The sequence below is a fragment of the Callorhinus ursinus genome, unplaced genomic scaffold, assembly GCF_003265705.2.
Source record: "Callorhinus ursinus isolate GAN/ISIS: 27379988/994484 unplaced genomic scaffold, GSC_fseal_2.0 scaffold4, whole genome shotgun sequence".
Classification (NCBI taxonomy): Eukaryota; Metazoa; Chordata; class Mammalia; order Carnivora; family Otariidae; genus Callorhinus; species Callorhinus ursinus.
In genome coordinates this window covers 86,862,161-86,877,976 of record NW_027397066.1, presented here as the reverse complement: position 1 = coordinate 86,877,976, position 15,816 = coordinate 86,862,161, and the positions used below count along the sequence as shown (strand labels likewise).

At 41.4% G+C, this 15,816-nt stretch overlaps 1 protein-coding gene across 7 annotated transcripts in view; it reads right to left on the bottom strand.

Annotated features, from left to right (window-relative positions):
- NPNT (nephronectin) overlaps window positions 1-14,735 on the bottom strand; it is a 78,444-nt gene extending 63,709 nt beyond the window's left edge. For 6 of the 7 annotated variants that reach the window (XM_073892075.1, XM_025873637.2, XM_073892080.1 and 3 more), the window contains exons 1-2: window positions 14,531-14,735; window positions 12,254-12,354 (exon numbers count right to left, since the gene is read on the bottom strand). In XM_073892075.1, the coding sequence (XP_073748176.1) occupies window positions 12,254-12,354; window positions 14,531-14,601 (172 nt within the window). In that variant the 5' untranslated portion in view covers window positions 14,602-14,735. Of the gene's footprint in view, window positions 1-12,253; window positions 12,355-13,424; window positions 13,495-14,530 lie in introns of those variants that run through there. The other variant, XM_073892078.1, reaches the window with a different exon arrangement.
- Between the last annotated feature and the right edge of the window lie 1,081 nt (window positions 14,736-15,816).

The following is a 15,816-nucleotide window of genomic DNA, read 5'->3' as shown; positions in this document are numbered from 1 at the left end:
AATCAATCCTGGGTTTTGGGACATGAAAAAAAGGAGAGATAAGAAAACCCGAAGGAACTGGGCCCATTTATTATCCAAAGGTATGCCTATCTTCTAGTATATAGTTTACTGTAAATTTAATTATCAAATGCCCAAATGTTAGGCCAAGCATAACCTTGGAAAAGGAAATGAAATGCCCCAGATTAAGAAGACAGACAGGAGTCACACAAGCCTCTTTAAGCAAAGAGCACAGCATGATATATGCACACTTCCCCAGGTAACAAACACCAGATACGTGCACGAAAGGGAAAGGTCCCACCCGACACTGTCCTCCCTCTCGCCCCTAATAGTAGTAGCTCTAAAAATTTCTCCCACCCCAACCTTAAATTTCACGCTTTATTTCTCATTGTCAAAAATGTTTATATTAGCCTGGCAAACTCTATTCTTAGACAACTATCCGACACTAGACATTTAAGACACCAACATCCAGGACAACAGATCCCATGAATAGCATTTTAAGTAATTTGGATGGTCCCAACTTTCAAACCACTACTTTTTAAGTATTAGAGCTAAAGAATTCATCAGAATCCAACAGAAGATTAGAGAAGAGAACATTCAACACATCTACAGATCATTTCTTTATAGTTTCCCCCCAATTTCCCAAATAGTTTTAAAAAAAAAAATAATTCTGCCTTAGTTAGGAAAAACTATACATGGGAATGTCTTAATTCTTGGCCATACATAGATACCAAGATAATATGATGATGATTTTAAAACTCAATCCAAAAATAAATAAATAAATAAAAATAAAACTCAATCCAAGGGACAAAGGACTTTGAAACCGCCATTATCTATGTGAAACACCATGAAATATTTATGTAATCATATGAACATGGGACAATTTATCCAGTAGAAACTATTACCATAGTAATATCTGATATAAAATCAACTCTAAATACCCATGCATGTTAAGAAAAAATACAGCTAAGTTTACAACAGCTAAGTAATAAGGTGCAATTTGTGTTTTTCTATTTGCTATTTGTTGGCATGCAAACATTTGGCAGGTAATTACTAAGTACCTACAAATCTTAACACTGAAATAAAATAGGAGTACCAAAGGCTTTAGAAAAATATTTTGGGTGGCAGGAAGCTTATATTTGGATAGTCTATCTGTGGAATTAGTTTCTGTAAATGTCACAACACATACCTTTGACCATTTAGGGATCTCTCCTAGAAATTGAGTTTGAGAATTCTAATGTATGAAAATAAGACTAAGGATTTTTGAAAAACAACATTATTTTTGGCAAAGTAAGCACAAATCCAGAAATTTCCAATTATTTCTTCCTTTGTGTATATCAGTACAAATTTAAACCATGATGACCTATTTCCTAAAATCTCACCGGAAATCAATAATATCTATAAAAGGCAACCCTAAACTTGTGATCTGATGATGTTACAATAGGAAAACACGTCAGTTCTGGAGAATTTTTATCATTAATCTACAGAATGGGTTAAAAAGATACTGACCAAATGAGGTGTTCAGTTTTAAAATTTAATTGACTGTAGATTATCCACATGCAAATAACTGTTGGCAAATCCTTCGTCTCAAATTGGCTCTCCCATGACATCTAGTACGTACCAAGGATTTCTCTCCGGTCTTTGGTGTATGGCAGAAAATGAGGGTTTCTAATAAAATATAACTAGAAAAATGCTTTTTTCCCCCAAATCAACTACTATATTCTAAAACTAAGAAACTGTTTTGCCTATTCATATCTTTTTCCTTCCATAATAACAATAACAAGTTCACTTAACATTGTTTTATTAGACTAAGAACTAAAATTGTTGAGAGAATCTATGAAAGAATATAGAATGAACACATAGATATCTGTCACTATTTTATAACATGTAATAAAATTTTAACCTATCTGGACTTTAATGTATTCCTTTATACAGGCTTTATTAGTAATTTTATTAGAAATTCCATTATGACCATAATTATCTCTTTAATTATGCACTATTGATTAAATCAGAAAACTGAAAAGCTTAAAGCATTAAAATATAACATGTATTTAATTTGATATTATTTAACTGAACTCTATACTTTGTAACAAATCAAATTTTAGTAACTGGGTGTACATCTTGTACAAAACTAATATGCCCTGGTAGATTCCCAAGGATGCACTGTCAATCCCATTAGGCTATGCTGCTAGTATTTTTTTATGGTTGTAGTGACTGATACCACTTTGAAATTTTTCCAAGCCAAATCATTTTGGCTGCATTCTATTATCTTTGATAACAGATCATTTATTTGTTCACATAAAAAAATAGAAGGTCTTGGCTCTAGCAATGTAAATTCCTTAGCTCCCTTCTAGGTTGACTGACACAGGGTAACAATTCTCAGACACCAGTTCGATTCCTGGTTGATGCAGATCTCTGAGGAGAGGCATTCAAAGCCCCCTTTCTTTGCTTCTCCCAAGGAAATCGGGTACTTCCTGGATGGGTGCCCTCTTAAGACACACACAGAGCTCTCTCTCTTGGAGAGAGAGACTATCTGAGGACATGTGTGTATCAGGGTTTGATTCCATTGCCCCTGGGACTGCATGACTGCAGGAGAATCAGTGCTTCCTCACACCCCAGTGAAAAGGAGTTAAGTTTGAGACTGGTTAGGAACATGAAGAATACTCACCACAGATTCTGCTTTGAGTCTATTCAGGCCTAAGTGGCTTCTTTAAAGCAACCCTTCATGAGATTCAGGGGAACTGGGATAACAACCAAGGGTCATTTTGGCTCCTCCGCATATCTGTAACAATCCAGAGCTCTGGGGAAATGAGCACTGGTCAAGGAGTTTGTTGTTCCTGAGTTCACTGGCCCTATTTTGTGGAACAGCTCAAGTAGGATAAATGATGCCTGGAAGCAATGTTTGTGCCTCCTCTCTTATCCCAAGCCGTAATTTGCTTAGAGATGAGTAAGACCATAGCAAAATGGTGATGAGCTTTTATACTGATATCCAATGAATACAAAAGTAACTTATACAAAACTGATATAAAAAAAAAATTCTCCCACCGATATATTTGCAGAACCTCCTTATACTGGACCAGAGGAAACATCTATCTACACTCCATTCACAATTCCTCTGGATACCAACTCTACCAACTGTTGACTGATGTTTAAAAGACACAGGAAGGAAGGAAGGAAAGATAAAGAGGGAGAGGAAGAGGGAAAGAGAGAGAGAGAGGTAGGTATGGGGTAGACTTTAATAATACAGCAAACTTCAGGATGTTGTTAGCGATCCTAACTTAAAACTGTCTTTTCTAACCTGAAATTCTCCATAAAGCCCTAAAGAGTTCACGAATAACAGATATTCTGGGCTGGATTGAGCAGAGATATCAGAAAGCTAAGTATGTAGATAATGCTTCTTAAACTACCCATGAACTGCACTTTTAGAGTAGGGGGCCTCATCTTAGATCAGAGCATCTTCCATGAAATAGCTTTGTAAAACCACCACCGGATTCATGACAGAAATGCTGTGGCCCCTTGCACTCCACCATTCACTCCCACTCTGTGACGGACCACATAAAAGTCTTCTTTCAGAACTACATGTGGGAAAAGCCATGATTTCCCCCAACTAACTGGTCTGATTTTCCCCTAACAAACATCATGAATTATAAGAGCAATAACACTTCTCTTTTTCCATTGGCTACCAGAAGCTAACAGCTAAATTATAAGACATAGTTGGGATCCTACGCCTGACACATCTACATGTTAATAACTCTCCTCCTGACAGCCTACCTTTTATTCTATCCTTTTCTTTCTCCCCTAGCCCGTGTTAATTCTGTTTTCCTATTTTATTGCATGCATTCCTGAAAGCCACTTCATATCCTTCCCCAAAGTAGAATATAAACAAATAGAAACAAAGAAACAAATTCTATTTCTCTTTTAAACTATCTTCTCAAGGAATCATAAATAAAAAGTGGCTGAACAGAAGGTTTCCACTGTGTCATATTATCCATGATTTAATCTCCTTTAAGTAACATATTTTATAGAAGATGATTTATAAAAATGAGTTCTTCAATTACTGTACCTACATAAAGATAGGATGTCCCTATAATTCTCCCACATCTAAATGTATATAACAGTGATGATGAATATGCAAAGATATTGACTGCAGCACATTTCATAAAACCAAAATACTGAAAATCACCTAAATATGCATAAATATTTAAATTTATTAGGTATATTTAAAAGGATGAGTCAAGTTTACATGAACTGATAAGGACTGGTCTCTAAAATGTAATATATGAAAAAAGAATTTAAAAAATAAAATAAAATGTAATATATGAATAAAGAAGATACAGAATAGTTCTTACTTTATGCTATCAATTTATAAACAAGGATAATTCACAGATGCTTACAAATCTCTGCAAAGATCAATAGGAAACAGTTCCTGGGGGTTGGAGCTAGGTGTCAGGAAAACAGGGAAGTTAGAAAGACTTACCTTCACTACCTTCTCTCTCTCTTCGAGTCTTTTAAATTTTTCACTTAAGCATGCATTTATTTTGTTAAATAAAATGATTTTAATACATAATTACGATAAAGATTAGAATCACTAATGGAAAAGTTATGCCTCTATGCTTTTAAATTCACTTTATTAAAGTATTCTGACAAAACAGTATTTTAATATTCCCTGAAAATCTTTTTATCGTAACAGGTCTCCCAAAAAACTTTATTCAGATACTAAACTTCTACATAATCCTCTCTAATAATAAAAAAGAAAATCCTCTATACAAAGTGATAAAAATTATGACTGACCTATAAATAAAAGGTCAATGAATTAAGCAATTCCTAAAAGAATGTGTAAATCTTTCTTACGAGAAAAAAGACCTCACATCCATAAAAAATACATAAACAATTGTCAGGCTGCCAGGGGGAAATCCTGGCAAATGGACAAACTGCACTCCATCTTCCCAATATGAGCCAGTTGCCTCTGTTCCAAGAGGAAACAGATGAAAAAGGGGGTCAAAGGTCCTTCAATGACCTACCAGAGGGACTTTTGAGGGAAAGAGTAGGGATCAGAGTATCCTAGAATCAAGCAACAGATCAGATTCTGGATATGGAATTTCCAGAGCTTTAAGTCAGCATTCCAATCCAGTCTTTTCCATTACTATTTACTACCAAGTAAGAAATCACTGGCCAGTTGGTCAAAACCACAAATGTATATGCCATTTGATCACACATAAAAAGTTATCTTGCAGAAATACTAGAACACATCCAAAACAATATTGCTTCATTGTATATTTCAAGGTTACTTATTTTAGAATTGTTTGTATTAGTAAAAGATTAGAATCAACACAAATGTCCATCAATAAGAAACTGATTAATAAACTATGGTATAGCCATGCAGTGGAATACTACAAATCCATTAAAAAAAAAAAGTGAGCAGGCTCCTCATGTACTGATGATAAAGAAAGCTTTCCAAGATACATTGTTAAAGAAAAGAAGCAAGGTACAGAACAATGTATACAGTACATCTCTCATTTGTATAAAAGAGATGGGGTAGAGAAGATATAGAATTTGCCTATTGGTACGTAAAATCTTTCTGAAAGGCACACAAAAAGCTGATAATATTCCCTCTGAGGAGGTATATTTGAAGAAATGCATTTTCTCTTACAAAGTAAATATTTTTAAAAGATTGATGGGAAAAAAACTAAACCTGCATCAAATTGGTGGGAAAGGGGTGAAAATATCTGGGTGTGGTGGTGAGGAAGGAGGGGAGAGTAGTGAGGATTAGGCCATCAGAAACCTCCTCTCCCTCCCCTTCAGCTCCGCCATGATGAAGGCCCAGCCCCCATGATGAAGATCTTCCATTACTTATTGAGGGATGCTGCATGCAATCACTCAACATCACCGACTATCACTTTAAAAGCATGCAGTTGAGTTCAATGGACTCAAAATGCATACAACATGAATTCTACAGATAAAAAGTACCCTTCAAAAATTCTATTACACTTGCTATCACAGGGACTAAGGGAGGTAAAACACACCTATGTTTTTCAAAGCTTATGGGACAGTTTTCAAGTAGAAATACAGTGTTGCCTCATTGGCAGCAGTGAGTACATGGTGTATTCCTTCACTTTCTGCAGCAGCACATCTCTGTGGCCAGTATTTGAAGGCAGATCTAGAGGCTGACCTTGCAGCGCCTAGAGTGTTTCCCTTTCCGTGACCTGACCTCCCAGCTTAGGAAGTACTAACATTTCTAATCCACAAAGGTTAAGACCTTCCCAGACTAACTTTATGAGGGGATCTTAGGAAATGAGTAGATCTTAAAAGTATTATATAAAGATCAGTTCCAATAGGAGAAAAGATGAAGGAACAAAGTAATTTCTGTGAAACTTAACTTTCAAGACTACACATACTCAAAACTACCTGTTTGAAAAGGTCAAACTTCTTCAACACTGATTTTAGTTTGGAATCTGCATTCCAAGACCACTTGAAGTTACTGAAAGTACATGGTGTTCTTAAATAAGCTTTCCACGGAAAGTGGTAGTTGAATAATCTTAATCAAAAACTTTACTTCTTGAGGATTTGGAGATGCAGGTTTATGCTAAAAGTAGTTATAAGATTGTCCACTGCCTTGCTTTTATTCCTACCAGAAAAAAAAAAAAAGGAACCAGAATCTGCATTACCACCCCCAAAAATAGAGAAGGAAGCTAACGACATTAAGACAGTGAAGTGTCTTAGCTCCATTAAACTGGCCCCAAGACCTGCTGGCCATCTTCGACATGGCTCTGGGCAGTAAAGGCCACTTGAGACCCCCAGTTACTCCTGGAGTAGGTATGATTATGTGGGTACAAAGAAGGTTTACCTGTAAAATGCTAATTCACATTCAATGAAGGTCACCGTAGTTGTTGACTACAAATGGAAAGGCATTTACTAGGAATTACCTCTCTGTTGGGGAACGCTATGTATGGTCTTTAAAGCCAATTCCAGTATTTCTCATTTACTCTTGATTATTTTAAAGAGAAGTGTTCAGAATCTAAATAATCAAAGAAAGGTATAATTTATATAATTTTGTGATGAGGGACAGGAAACCAGTATAGGGAGCAAAAAAAAAATAATAAATCGTGTTCCACTGTCACGATTAAGTTTTTGAACCCAGATATAAGTAACAACTGAAACATGAAATTTAAATGTTTCATTGACAAAATCAAAATCTCTGCTTAAACTAATAACCTTTTCATTTGAAATATGGAAATTTAACAATTTGCTCTTCAGTCTTTCAACAGTCCACAATCCTAAGCCAGTAATATATATTATCCAGCAAAATTATTTAACAACTCCAAAAGTTTCAGAATAAATTACTGTTTCTCCGTCCCCCTGTTGCACTAACCTATACATTTATTTAACATTGATAAGAATTCAAAAGTTTCACTTTCCTTGACAATTGTACAGTTGTAAATTTTGGAGGGGGTAGGAGGAAATGAGGTTTAGAACTAATAAAGCAAAGTCAAACTCTAGGTATAAGTTTTACATCTTTCCAAATTTTTCAGAAAAATGTATCAGAACATCTGCACTTTGCCTGGTTTTAAGGAAAAATGATACAAAAATCACCCTAATTCACATAATTTCCTTCAGAAACCACAAATTGCTTAGTGACAGCCAAAGAACTCAGAAACTAAATAGCTTTGTTGAAACCTGGAACTTGTCATATTTTGAATTTTAATCTTCACACCTCTAAAAAGTGCCTTCAACAGAAACACTACTGTCATAGCCACATACACAGCCAAATCTGTAAACAGAAAAACAACCATATAGAAATATAATATTTAGATCCTCTATACTCTTTCTACATTAAGGAAGCTCTTTAAATAGCTAACCAGGTATAAAAGTTAGTGACACTCATGTGTCCCAAACTGCTTGTTAGTTAAGAGTTGGTTCCACAGCATATGCGGGTTTTTTTTTAATAAAATACACAAACCCTGAGAAACCTTTTTTACACAGATCTCCACGTGGTAGGAGAAATTGTTAAAATCATTAAAGTGAAGCGTACCATTAATATGTGGGAAAGTGAAGGAATAGAATAATTACAGGATAAGAAACAAGTATTTTGTAACACTCCGAGTAATTAAGGTGCTCTGTGCTGTAAATATGTAACTATCAGTGTGTTGTGATTCTCATCTTACCACAAAGAGCCACATCAATAGTCCATAAAGCCCAAGACAATTAGAAAATCAAGTTTTAAATTCTCAATGTGTAGAGACCGGTTTATGGGTCAAGAATGGAGGTGGGTGGGGGGATGGGTAAAATAGGTGATGGGGATTAAGGAGGACACTTGTGATGAGCACTGGGTGTTGTATGTAAGTGTTGAATCACTATATTGCACATCCGAAACTAATATTACACTGTGTGTTAACTAATCAGAATCTAAGTAAAAGCTTTAAAAAAAGAATATAAAACAAAGAATCAAAGGACAGAAAGAAGGCAGGGTATGACCTCTAAAAGAACTATGAAAACACAACCTGCCTGCTTCTGGACTAGGGCTTGCTTTCTGCAGCCAGGCAGGAATGTTAGGCTAGAATGTCAGGTGGCACAGGCAGGAAGCAGAAGACAGCTCCTATGCTTGTCTGGGTAGCATCCTTCCTTCCTCAGTCCCTGAGGGAAGGATGAGAAGTCTGGCTGAATGCAGCTTTGTGGCTAGACACTGTGACCAGGAGCGGAGGCTGAGCAATACGAGCTCCCTGCAAAGTCAACTGGCTTCTCCAAACAAGGCCATGGAAAGGGGAGTAGCAAGTGAACATGAAACGCAGCATGTTCTATGTCAACACATCTCTTCGTCTCACAGGAATAGGGTCAAAATGTCTTACATATGCTCGACCAAATGGATTAAACACCAAAGGGTCACTGCACTAGGGCATGAGATATGATAAAAATATATATACATATAGTGAGGGTATGGTCTCCCCCATTTACACATCTTCTAAGGGATAAATTGGGAGGTTCTGTGTCTAGGTGGAAATAGCCTCCTTTGGCTTTGCTGTGCTAATTTGAAGGAAAATTCCTAAGTGAATCATTCAGAAAAACAAGAACCAGAACTTTACTAAGGAAAGGAGAATGCTCCTCACCGGTAAGGACTCTGAAATGATCTAAGGGTCAGAAAGACAAAAACAATTTTCACATTAAATTTCCCAGAAGCTCTTTGGAATTTTTATAGGTAGTCCATTACCAGGTATAAGAGTTAAACAGCAAGGCATTTTCCCTTGAATAAATGTAGTGACAAAAGTTTCAATTTCATAAAAGCTTCCTTTAAAAACTAATCAGAAACTTTCCATTTGTCCCCAGCAAGCCTATTTGGTGGTGTTCTTCCTACTTTGAGCTGACCTCTGGCCCCTACATTCCTCTACCTGTTTATAGCAAAACAAAGACAGGGGAGCTCTAAGCTGACAGACATTTGTACCATCTGAGATTCTGAAAACACACACACACAAGGAGACATCCATCTTTGAACTCGTTTTTACAACTCTACCATCTACAATATTAATGGTAAAGATCCACCTGGCTTTTTTTTTTTTAATTTAAAGGCATTTTATTTTATTGTAACATGGAGAGCCTTAGAATCATCGTTTTTATTTTGGCAGTAAAATGCAAAAATACATTTAGCATGCCTAGAAAACAAAGAATCTGATAGCATGGGTATGTCCCATCCCATAACACTCTTTCAAAAGCAGTATTCCTTTATATTTCTTTACTTTCATCAAACACATACATAGCATTTACTCTGTGCCAGGAACTGCATTAAGTGCTTTACGAATAACTCATTTACACCTCATTTACGGTCCTACAAGGTATTACACTATTTTGTATCTATTTCAGAGATAAGGAAAATAAAACACAGAGAAGTTGAATGATTTGCTCAAGGTCACACAGCTAATAAGGGGTGGAACAGAAATTTAAACCCAGGCAGTCTAGCTCGAGTCCATGTTCCCCTCCATTAGGTTGCCTCTCAAACTTTCACCAAATCCAAGCTGAGATGAACTGTGATTTGTGCAAGATCATCTTATACGTTTTTATAGCATTACCATTTCAATAACTGACTTACCATTGTTATAGCTTCCTCAGAATCTCAAGGAGTACAAAGAAAGAAAAGATAAATACTATCAAATACTGTGCTTCACCACTTTCTGTTCTGTTAGAAGCAAAATGATGTATAGAAGATAATAAAACGGTGTCTCATCTCTGCTGGGAAAGCTAGTCTGCTAGGAACTTACTTGGATGTTTAAATTCAGTAAGGCCACTGTAACTTGGAAAGGTCTTTCTTTACGCTTGTTCAAATTCAGACTCACCCAGCTGGTGTATACCCGAGAAAATTTAATTACGTGTAAAAAGACAGAACAGCTCTGAGAGGTTCTTTCTGGGGAATTCCACAGTTGATGAACCTCTCAGAGACAGAGGAATTTTCTTATAGTGCATTGGCAGAGCACATATGTACCCGGGCACCCCGACACCCCTGCCTCTGCTGACTGCTCTGGCATTCTGCCACCAGAGAAGGTGTGCCCCACTGTGCTCAGGGCCTTCTGCCAGAGCAGCCTTGTCCTAGGTAGGGCTGGGGTACTGTGCACACCCCAAAGCACTTCAACCTTCATTTTGGGAGTGCCCTGCCAATTAAGACAGCAAAGGAGGAAATTACCTCCATTCCTGCAAAGAAACTACTCATTTTTTTTTTTTAATTTGGGAACAGTGTGTGTGTTGGGCCACCCTTTAATTATCAAAGCCGGATTGCTCTTCAAACTCCAGCCCTGTGGCCTCTAGCTATGCAAATACTGCTGACACCGCCGTATAACTGGCAGAAGTCGACTCTACCGGGTACCATTCTCCTTTTGGACCATCTTCCCTTAAAAACAATTAACCAGTAGGGCACAGCAGCTTTGCCTAGTTCTTTTGTTTACTGGAAACTGGAGTTAGCATCATTTCCCCTTATAAAAAGAGGCAATGGCCCAACCGTGCAAAAAGTCTGGCCCAGTGGCTTACAGGTAATAGACAAACCTTAATCTCTTTTCCCTTTCCATATCCAACCAGGGATGTTAACCCGTGACCATTACTCTCATTCCTCTGCATAAAGGTAGATATCATGCACAATTCTTAAAGATGAAAACAGCTGTGGGAATTCCTAGCTTTCCGGAACTTAAATCTACCCAGTTGCTCCCACCACCAACACGTCTCTAAGGCAGGCTCCACCCTGTCCAGCTCCAGCCTTCTTCACTTCACTTCTCTATTCCTCTAAGCTCCTTTCTCATGAGCAATAAAACACCGGGATGTAAGGAACCCAACTTCGTTCCCAACATCTCACGAGACACACCAACCTAGCACAATGCCCCAGGAATTCACTCGATCGTTGTGGATTCTCTCGTCAGGGAGGTGGAATACAGTTTTGAGATCCAGATAAAGTTGCGGGGAACAAATTTCTCAAACTTCCATGATGTGGCTCTGATTTCTACCATTAAAAAATCCATGGAAAAGGTAAAAATCAGTGTTCTGATTTGGCACTTATTACATGATGTTTTTTACTTCTAGAACTTTTTTTTAAGATTTTATGTATTTATTTGAGAGAGAGAGAATGAGAGAGAGAGAGCACGAGAGGGAAGAGGGTCAGAGGGAGAAGCAGACTCCCTGCTGAGTAGGGAGCCCAATGTGGGACTTGATCCTGGGACTCCAGGATCATGACCTGAGCCGAAGGCAGTCGCTTAACCAACTGAGCCACCCAGGCGCCCACTTCTAGAACTTTTTTCAGAGATGTTATTTGATTATGGTGGGTGGTCCATTTAGAACACAGTCAATACAATCTCACTTCAAAAAAAAAAAAAAAGGTTTACAAATAGGCCACTTTCCACAACAGGTATGGTAAGGATTTTATTAGTGCTAGAAGGTTCGGAGTCTGTTTAGTGTAAATACAGTCTAGACTCATTATCTTACCCCCATCTCCGAGTCTGGAGCACAGAAAAGAAAAAGCCTGATGAGAAAACAGGAGCTGGAGATTTTGGGGACAGATGCCACAATAAGCATGGTAGGTGGCTCTCTGAATAACAAAGCTGGCACCTTACTGACTGCTGGCTCAGGTTGAAAAGGGGCAGGGTAAGGAGTCAGGAACTGAAAACTCCCCAGTGGGAACCACACCACCAAGACTTGCTCAGTAATGAGCCCACTGATGTGCAGAGCGAAGCCATGTATGATGGTGGAAAGCCGCACCTCCCAGGGAGCTGAAGCCCCCGGGGATGATACTCACGCTGACACTGTCCCCAGGACCGGCGGGCCCAGCCCCAGCAGCAGTCAATTCTCCCACCATAACGACACAGGCCAATTGACGACACTATTTGCCTGGGCCACCTACCAAACAAAAAGATTCAAAATAAATAAAGACACTATTGAAATTAAAATATTTTCCTGTTATTCTTATTTTTTTTTAATTTAAATCACGCCCAACAATTTTCGATGAACTCCTTCATGCCTGCAGAAATTTAAGGATAAAACACATTCAGGAAAACAGTTCTGCTGTGATCTAATTCCAAATTTCACAGAGTTACAACACACACACCACTCTACACACTACACACAGGAGTAGAGGCAAAGGGAGGAGAAGATCCTTTCTTAAATGGAAACAGCATCAGCTAAAACCAAGAATTCTCAAGCCTGACACTCACAGGGTGGTTTCTGGAGCTTGAAATAAAACAGATTCCTCAAAGACCCACACCTGTTACTTGGGGGAAAACCAGTTTTGACTGATTTATCATAAACTGAAAAGTATTAAATAATATGACATGTCAAAGCAGAAAGAAAAAAATCTGCCTTTTATTTCTGCCTTGGAAAGGGGCACAAAGACGGGACCTTCCTCAAAAATCAAATGAAACAGACCTCTTTCCAAGATACGACTCTTTGGCAGAAAATGTTCCCAGAGAAAATAAAAGAGTATAAATAAAACCAAGAGAAGTTTAAAGTGTATCTAACATCTCAAGTGTCCTCATGGTTTGAAACTTCTCTGCATCAACAATTCATGTTATCTTCCTCACTCATGTTAATAAGGACTAAAAGTATTCAATTTCAGTATAACAATTTATCCACCAGATTCCACTTTCACACCTTATTTGGTAAATCGTTTCTTTGTTTAGAGTCACACCTGACTTTTTACCCCCAGAGGATCAATATTTTAATTGGCTGTTTTAAAATTAAAGCTACCTTAAAATCTTATGCATAATCATGTGATTTCTGTATTTCCTATCGCAAATGTGTGTGCCAGAAATGCACAACATATCTGAATGTGAGCAAAGAATTGCTTTAATAAAATAAAATAGCCTCTGGCCGCTACCCACATTTTCTTAAAACACTCCTAATCTTTCCAATTCCCGTTTCTTTTATCTCCCCTTATGCCCGCAAGCCCAAAGTACAAAATAACCCCGAACTCTCTATTTCCTCCGACCAGGTGGTAAACAAGTGATTGCGCTTTTCCTCCTCAGCTCTCCACTGGTTGCCCTCCGTTCCTGTTCCCCTCCAGGTGCAAGCAAGCCAATCAATCGTGGAATTGATTCGTTCCAAGATTACAAGAAACACAGGTGCGGCTGTCTTTAGGGCTGCGCAGAGGGATACTGTCGGGGTCAGGGCGGGGGTGGGGGGGGAGGATCTCTGAAAGAGGAAGACTGGATGGATGGCGGTGTGACCCGGGTTAAAATCTCTCCCCGCTGCTCCAGCCAGGTTTTCGCGCGAGCAGCAGGGATCGGCGCTCGGGGCGGGTCTGGTCTCTAATTGCACGGAGGTGGGGCAACCGAGCACGCCCTCCTGACCCACAGACACACACAAACACACTCACTCGCCCGAGCGGATCCACAGAGCGCCGCGCGCCGCCGCCAGAGGAGCGGCTGAGTGACAGCGGCGACGGAGCCCGGGGTTGTTGGAACCTGCCAGAGCACGCTGCAGCCAGGCTCGCCCGAGGTCTCGGGAGCTGTGTGTGCGTATCATACACAAACACGCACGTAGCGCTCCCCCTTCTCAGTCCTTATTTTGAGTCCACCTCCCTCAAGAAAACCAAGCGCGAAGCCCAATCGCTCCTTCGCCCCCACCCTTTGTGTGAGCGGCCCTGACAGCGTCGACCCGGGCTGTGGCCCGGACACCTGGAAGTTTCCCCGCTCAAAGAGCCGTCTAAATCACACCCGAGAGCTTCCTGGCCAAGGGTGTCCTGCGCATCACCTAGGCTTAGGAGGCCAGCCCGCGCCCTCCCAGCCGAGGTGCCGGGCTCCAGAAGCCTTCCTCCTCCTCCCCTGGCCCTAATTCCCGAGCCGGGAGCCGCAGCTGGGCTCCGGGACTCGCAGGGGACGCCTTTCCCAGCCTCAGGCGGCCACTGGTTGTGAGAGCGGTTCGACGGCTCTCTCCCGCTGACGCCGTGCGGTGGCCCAACTTCTGGCCTGGGAGACGCCTCCCTGGCCGCGCAACCCGGCGGGGAGAGGGGACCCCAGCACCGCAAGCGCGAAATTAGCGCTCGAAGGAGAAGAGGGAGCCCCGTGGCCCAACTCACCTCACGTCGAACTCGGCGGCCGCCTGCAGGTAGAGCGAGGAGCCGAGCACCAGCGCCAGGAGGAAATCCATGTCGGGCGGCGAATGGCGGGCGGCAGCGCCGATGAGCGCCGGGAACAGGTTGGGGGTGCTGGGCGCCGAGGAGAGGCGCGCTCGTCTCCGTGGCTCCGGGAGGAGTGCGGGCGCCGCCGCGACTGCAGCTGCTGTCGGAAGAGAGCGGCGCGGCGCGCAGCCGGGAGCCCCCTCTGGCTCCCTCCCCTCGAGGGGAGGTGCTGCAGGGGGAGCTGCGCCGCCCGCCGGGAGGGGCGCCAGGGGCGGGGGGCGTGCGTGCGCCTGCCTCCCCTCCCTCCCAGCCCCGGGCTGGGGGTGAGGGCGCTTGGCCCCTAGGCGGAAAGCTCGGGAGCCGGAGCGCCGAGAGAAGGGGCGTCTCTTGAGGGCCAGCCAAGTGGGGCGAGCGCCAGGCTGCGAGGAAAGTTTCAAGCCCGGCCTGGGCGAGGGAACGCAGGGTGCCCAGCAGGAAAGGGTGAGCCCGGGAGGGAAGGGGCCCGGGGCGTAGGTGCGCGCTCCACGGGCTCTGCCAGAACAGGTGGTGACCGCAGGGGCGAGCCGTGGCTTCCACCGGGGGGAGGGGTGGGGGGGGCCTTCGGAGAAGCCGTAGACGCGAGACGTTTCTGGGGCTGGAGAGGAGCAGTGTCTGCATTTAGTGAAACCACAGCACGATTGCACGACTTGGACAAATTAGCAAAGGCAAACTCCGGGAGTTTGCTTCTCCCGCAGAGTTGGCAAAGGCTTATTTTTTATTTTGTAACCAACCGAAAGAAATGTTTGGCTTTCCAGTCGAGTTTTGTGGAAGAAACGTGCAGACTGTTTCTATCTCTGCCAGCTCAACTTCGAGCACTCTAGAAGGGTAGCAAGGGCTGCCCCTCCAGGGCACGTGCAGGCCAAAGAGGGCGGGCTCTAACTACTTACAGTCTGTGGTGTCTGATCTTGGGGAGATCATTTAGAAACCATTTTAAAAATCATTCTGTTGTTGCAGAGCAAAAAGTATTGTACTAAGATTGTTCGAATGAAAACACGCAGCAATCATCCTAAAATGCACGTGAAAACACATATCCACTGAGTCACCTCTCCTGTCAAACCCTGTCCCAATGAGTCCCCGGTGCAGAGATGTGCCATCTCTCAGACCCCTCAGACCTAATCTCCTATTCTCTCTCTTCCCCTAGCCCATGACATTCTTGCCTTTCTCACAGACTCCTGGAGCCAGGCATGCACGCCCCTGCCTTTGCG